The sequence below is a fragment of the Lingula anatina genome, chromosome 7 (genome assembly GCF_051362555.1).
Source record: "Lingula anatina isolate TDL-2025a chromosome 7, LinAna3.0, whole genome shotgun sequence".
In the NCBI taxonomy this organism is placed as follows: Eukaryota; Metazoa; Brachiopoda; class Lingulata; order Lingulida; family Lingulidae; genus Lingula; species Lingula anatina.
In genome coordinates, this window is record NC_141773.1 from 5810923 (window position 1) to 5817929 (window position 7007).

The window sequence follows — 7007 nt, forward strand, 5'->3', positions numbered from 1 at the left end:
GCGTGCGTGCGTGCGTGCGTGCGTGCGTTTGTGTTTGTTTGTTTGTGTGTTTGGGTTTTGGTACAAGCAAAATTTTCTAAGAAGGTGCAATAAATTTAGAGCATACAATATGACGTATCTGTCATTTACTCCTAATCTATTTATATAATATCACTAGAATAGAGGGTATAAATATGTTGTTTTACCAAAGTTGTTTTAAGTAATGTGGTGATTAAATTGGAGTTTTATGACTGACCATTAATGAGCTTACACATCAAGGGTGGTTCAAGTTCCAATCTTTTTCTTTAGATAATAGGACCCATCTGTATAAATATTTTGAGTCTCTCTCTCTCTCTCTCTCTCTCTCTCTCTCTCTCTCTCTCTCTCACACACACACACACACACACCCTACTTAGGGTTTAAGTTCTCGTTAAATAACATAATTGTCTCCAACTTGTGAACAAAATAAATAAATAAATAAATAAATAAATAAATAAATAATATACAATTCCAATTAACCATACGCATGGGTGCACACATACACTTATCTTAGATCAACCCAGATAGACATAGGCCTATGCTGATCCTGTTGTTTCTTTAAAAAATCTTTTGGCAATTTTTTGGAAGCTTGAGATAGTTATCGTTAGTCAGGTACTTTATCACGTCAACTGGCCTTTTCAAAAATATCAGAGAATAACCTGAGCAGGCATCTTTCATCATAAGTATTCAACAACTGCTGGCGAGCTGCGATTTAGAGCGGTAGACCTACGATGGAATGCGGTAGTTGAGATCAGAATTCAGAGACGTGGTAAATGACAAAGCACTGGTTGTGCCTATAAACTGTCATATTCATATTACAATATTCATAATATGTAAAGCTGAACAATAACGAAACTAAATATGCACCAGTCCTATTTAAATTTGGATCAAAAGTCAAATTTTGATCCAATATGTTGGTCACTATATAGGCATACAAAGAACGAACTGGTCCATCCCTAACAAAAAGTCCCACAACGTCATTAATTTTTACGGTTTGATTGCAACAACACTATGTATGTATGTATGCACCACCCAGATTGCTTAGTGTAATTGTGAAATGTTAAGTGGGTTGTTGGTGCCGCTACATATAGCTAATATATTAGGCCTATATGGACATAAACCTACGCCAACATTTCATGACCTAACCCATTCTTGACCTTCAGACTGACGTCATTTACTGAGAACGAGGCTGGAATTAGGGGAATCCCCTTGGAAATTTCGACGATTTTGGAATATTTTGTGTTCTTTCCAGCTCCGCGTCTAGGTTATAAAGTAGAGTTGATCCAGTTTTTATACCAGACGAGACAAGGATATCGAGGCAAGAATGTTTATATGATGTTTTCATTTAAATGAAAAAAGTTAAAACATTTCTGTAGGTCTGTCATACAAGGAAACGAAAATAACTTTGAAGTATCGATCGATGAACTGGTATGGGACAAACGAACATGCATGTATAAAAATGGTGAAAAAACAGAACTAACTTGTTGACAATCAAGTTTCAAGGTTTATTTCAGCACTATCATGGCAAGTTCAACTCTCCGACAACAAAAGACATCGCAACGTTACAGATATGACTTCTGTGTGGTGTATTACAACACGGATCAAGTAAGGGGGAACCCAGATTACGAGGACGGAAGAAAGAGCTTAAAGTTTGTTAAAACATTAGTGAAACTCTTAGAAAAGTTTACATGGCCTTATGGTAATAATGCAAGAAAGCTCAGAGGCTACTATGCAGATCGTGATTTGCTCCCTGGGCGAATGATCATAAATGAACATTTTCAAGTCCTGGGGGAGTCCCGCTACACGATCGTTGTTTTGAGTCCAGCCTTCATTCGAGATTGTTGGTCAGAATACATCGCCCAGTCTGCATTCCGGGAGTTGATCGGTACGTCACGCTTTGTGCCCCTTGCCGTCCATGGCGTTCAACCCACCGATAGCGGCATCCCGAAACAGCTGAATGTCGCATACATAGTATATTTCCGCCAAGGAGAAAGCCCTGAAGAAGATGATCGCGCCTGGTCCAAGGTGAAGAAAACTCTGCTGTGTGAAAATCCACGACAGAGAGACTTAGATGAACAAGTAGGAGCTAGTGGGCCGATAGTGCCAGACAGTGGAGGCTCTGGTAAGATTTGCATGAAATTGTTTACCTCCACTGGCAGGCATATTTCACTGTTCAAATGATGTTATTTTGGTCCTGCCTGAGTAGCTGTAAGTAATAATATATGGTAACCAAAGGTATGATTGAATTAATTTGAGATTTGCCTGGAATTTTATCCTTTTTTCCCTGGAAAAAAAAATTTATAGTAGACTTACAAAGAGGGCTACCAAATATAAGGAAAAATGCATCAATGGATGTGCATAGCTTTAACCTCTAAGGAAAATATCAACAGAGGAAATAATAATGCATGAGACTTTATAATAATAGGCATGCTTAGTATGCAGTCCATGATGCTGTCATTCATAGGGTATGGAAATTATCTGATCCGATGTGTTTACGTGTGTGTGTGTGTGTGTGTGTGTGTGTGTGTGTGTGTGTGTGTGTGTGAAAAATATAACATAACGAAAACAGACATTTTCTAAATTAACCATTACATTTTACTTTAAAAAATGTTAATAATATATTTCATAAAGAGAAAATAATATATACGAACCTTTAAAAATTTTCTGGTGAGAATTACCTTTCCTTCTTGTGGAATCTTTCACCAGTGCCAGTTCACAATTAAATATTTCTTATTTCAGCTTCAGTTTCCAGCAACATCCCTAATGAAGAGGTGGCAGGTGGGTGTGGCTACCAGCAAAGACCACGTGAAAGTTCTGACTCCTCCCGCGTTGATCCTATTTCCACAGGGGACACTGCCCCATTACCTGGACACCAACGGGGAAATAACCCCCGAAATGTAGGTGTACACTTTCAACAAGAATATAGAACACTTATGGTGAAATTGATATTTTTATGATACGTTAGTGTAATTACCTCCGCCAAGGAGGTTATGTTTTCACCCCTGTTTGTCGGTCTGTTTGTTTGTTTGTCATCAACATAACTCAAAAAGTTATGGACTAATTTTGATGAAAATTTCAGGGTAGGTCAGAAATGGGTTAACTTAGAAGTGATAAGTTTGTGGTGGTGATCCGAATCAATAGTCAATCAATAATCAATAATCATAAATCAATCATCAACATACAGTAACTCAAAAAGTTATGGACCGATTTTGATGAAATTCTTAGGAACTGTCAGAAGTGGGCCAAGGAACAGATCAAAAGTTTTTGGTCGTCATCTGGATCAATAATCAATCAATAATCAATAATAATAATAAAAAATTGCTGCCTTGGTGGAGGCATGTGCTCTCGGAGTGCTTTTCTAGTATAAATATTTTTTATATAAAAAATTAATGACAGAATTTATGAAGTTGGGCAAAAGTAGAGATTTAGCGAATGACTTAACATTAATCTTGTTTAAAGAATTATTTGTATGTGATTTATTTCGATAAGTTAATGAAGGAATTTAAAAGTTTTCTTTTTATGAATTTTTCTAGGGTCCATCTACTCAAGACGTGGAAGACCAGGGTGAGCTTTATATTTTTAGGGGGTGTTCAGAATAAACTTATGGCACCAGCAGGTTCGATCTATCTCTGCAAGGATTTTCAAAGTGCAGTCAATGTAATCAGCTCAAGTGTCTGGCATGCTCCCTTGAGAAGCTTGGGGGTGATTTACTTCAGTGTGCGCTTGACTTAGTTACCTCTTAGCTGGTTTAGGAAGCATGTCAGACAATTAAGCTGAATAAATTAATTGCACTTTGGTGAGAGTCCCAGCAGAGATAGATTGATCCTTCTGGTATGATTAGTTTATTCTGAACTCTCCTTTACATTACAGAATTTTTTGGGGCTGTAAAATATTGTTTTAATATAAAATGAACATTTTGTGTTTACGTACAATGCAATCCAAAGTAAGTAAAATCTGCCTCATGCAGAGTGTGCAAACCTGTTATGTGAAATACTATATAAACATTTTCTTATGATTTTATGCCCAGTTGGAACTTGCATATGCTGGGTTATAAGAACAATGGCACCATTTGTGACACTTCCCAATTATGGTAAAGTTTTACTTTTAATAGGAGATAACATGTAAGAGATTTTTTACTTAATAATGGACAGCAGTGGTGACCCAAGTGGTTTTCCTTGTTAATCAATCAATCAATTATTATTATCTCTGATTTTGATAGGTGAGGGGTACACAGACAGCTACCAGTCCGTACATCCTAGCCCTACCCATCACGGTAACAACCTCGACCCTGCACCCAGTTTGTCTTGCTCTGCTCGATCACCTCTTAGTGTGAGAGATGCGTCACTTCCCACGTTGGATGTACCCCCTACCTACTCCTTGGGCGATCTAGAAGATGACCTTGCCAGTGCCCAGATAAGTGCACAATCTGACAATCTGGGGAATGATAGTGACAATCAAGGGCAAGTCCCAGGCAACGATGTTTCAGAAGATGAGCCAGGGCCAACTGATTGCGTTAGAGGAGATCCAGGGGCACAGTTGGGAAGCAATCATCCACAAAACACACCCGAGGCTGCTGCTGATAATGAGAATGCGCAGAATGAACCTTCTTCGCCAGAACAGACGCTCCCACCAGGCCACATTTCCACGTCTTTGAACCTGCAGGCAGACAAAGACAGCTCTGAATTCAACACACATGTGGCCTCAGCACCAAGAGACATGGGGCAGCTGTTAGGTGAACCCTCACAAGCAGAACCTCCATCAAACCCTGGTAGTATTGACATGACTGAGGTGAAGAGCCCACCACCTGAATGGACTGCTAAGGGGGAGGGGGAGGAGGAGGGGGATCAGGGTGGGAGTGGAGAGCGGCAGGAGGGGGGCGGGGCTATAGGAGATTCAGTGCAGGGCAGTGTACATGACACCGTGCGATGGAACTCATTTCAAGGAATAAGAAATACTTTACACTCAATATTTCAGTGGTTGAGTGATAATCTTTGAGAAAGCACCTGGTGGTAAATTCCAGTTGTAAGTGTTTTGTGAAAAATGAACTTAACTGGGGAGAATGTTGTGTCCAAACACTGACATCTCTTAGTTTCTTGACTGATATGAGTCTCTCAGGGGCGGATTTAGGGCGTCTTCTGGGTCTTCCGAAAGACGGTCAGATTTTCAAGTTTACATTAGCGGGTATCTAATTTTTTCTTTCGGAAGACGGTCAAAAATGAAGAACCGATCAACAAAGATAATTTGGAAGACTGTCAGGAAATAACTCTGAATCCGCCCCTGTCAGTGAGACACCAGACTGTTAACAGCTGTTTCACGTATAACATGTTTGTGTGCGTGGAGAGAGATCGAGAAACTCTTTTCTCTTTATACTTACATGAATTTTCTGTATATATATACTTGTATAATTTTTTCATTCAACCAAGACCAGATATATATATATATATATATATATATATATATATATATATATATATATATATATATATATATAAAGTCAAAACAAACACATAATGATTTGAATGTTTAATTATTCTTCATAAACGTTTTTGCCTCCTTCAGGCTCTTCAGACAATAAAACTCTTGAAGTGTTCTACGACCATTGAGGCATGTTATGTTCAATGTAAATGTCGAAGGATTTTACATACAATTATGTTGAAATAGAAATAAAATAAACTGTTAAACACAATTGAAGGTTAAAGTTTTTAATTAAAATTAATGTTTGTTTCATTATAAACGACCACATGAATGTTTTCAAAATACAGTGTTTCAGACCTTTATAATGCAAGAATTTTGTTTTATCGTTCACAAAAGTACCTGAATCAGTAAGAAAAAGATGGGAGGTTGCGATGAAGTATTTCATTTATTATGCACCTACATGTACATGTATTAAGGTCGCAGGGTCAGTAGGTTTGTGCACAAAATGACATATTCTGTTCATGGACTAGAGGTTTCAAATTCCCTAATTCATAAAACTGCTATTTCATTTCGGCGAGCGATTTCTCGATATCTTCTAAATTAAAGATAACACAGAGAAAGACCATGTTATATAGCGTCGTTTTAAGTAATCTGCACCTGGTGTTTAGGGGCTATAGGGAGGGTAGGACTTCTGCAGTCGATCCAGTCCATTGCATATCGGTTAATTTTCCTTGAGCCAGATTCCAAAAGTACACCACACTCCTAAAAAACAACCTCCTTGATTAATTGCCTTCAACGGCTGCCCCCCCCCCCCCCAACCGCCATTTTATTCTCAGCCTATATTGTACGACTCTGCAATGAGATATTTCTAAGAATCTCCTTCAATCAACAGACATAACTAAAAATTTTCACCCGTCCTCCATATTCCGCCACCAGAAGATGTCCTCTATGGTCAACGGCCACAGCCACTGGCCGCTCAACTTGAGGTTTACTAAGTAAAAGTGTCTCATCAAAAACTGACCATCCAAGTCCAAAACGACGACCCTGTGGTTCCACTGGTCTGCATTTTCCTTTCCAAAAAACCGACTTCCGCTATACAGTGCCGCGTATTGTTATATATAAGAGGCGCTCGTGGTTGGGTTCAGTTAGGGTATAATGTGTTTTAAATTCTATTGACCCAAGTAACTGCTACCCTTGCGTCTGTTGCGTTACAAGCTGCTTTGACACGACAGCTGCAGATGAGTCGATTCAGTTATACATATCACACTACCAATGTAAAATCGCGCGTGCGTGCGTGCGTGTTTGGGTTTTGGTTCAAGCAAAATTTTCTAAGAAGGTGCAATAAATTTAGAGCATACAATATGGCATATCTATCATTTACTCCTAATCTATATATTTATAATATCACTAGAATAGAGGGTATAAATGTGTTGTTTTACCAAAGTTGTTATAAGTAATGAGGTGATTAAATTGGATTTATATGACTGACCATTAATGAGCTTACACATCAAGGGTGGTTCAAGTTCCAATCTCTTTCTTTAGATAATAGGACCCATCTGTATAAATATTAAGTC

At 38.4% G+C, this 7007-nt stretch overlaps 1 protein-coding gene across 1 annotated transcript; it reads left to right on the forward strand.

The window, feature by feature from the left end:
- Positions 1–1059: 1059 nt before the first annotated feature.
- On the forward strand, positions 1060–5495 carry LOC106175530 (uncharacterized). Its single transcript, XM_087017056.1, has 5 exons — positions 1060–1336; positions 1533–2140; positions 2758–2915; positions 3552–3582; positions 4238–5495. Exons 2-5 carry the CDS (start codon positions 1540–1542, stop codon positions 5011–5013), a joined length of 1566 nt encoding a protein of 521 aa, XP_086873182.1. The 5' UTR covers positions 1060–1336; positions 1533–1539; the 3' UTR covers positions 5014–5495.
- The last annotated feature ends 1512 nt before the right edge of the window (positions 5496–7007 follow it).

Coding starts and splice junctions, on each gene's coding strand:
- LOC106175530 (XM_087017056.1), top strand. CDS start 1,540: ATGGCAAGTTCAACTCTCCGACAACAAAAGACATCGCAACGTTACAGA. Junction 2,141..2,757: donor GCCAGACAGTGGAGGCTCTG/GTAAGATTTGCA, acceptor TTCTTATTTCAG/CTTCAGTTTCCAGCAACATC. Junction 3,583..4,237: donor TCAAGACGTGGAAGACCAGG/GTGAGCTTTATA, acceptor TGATTTTGATAG/GTGAGGGGTACACAGACAGC.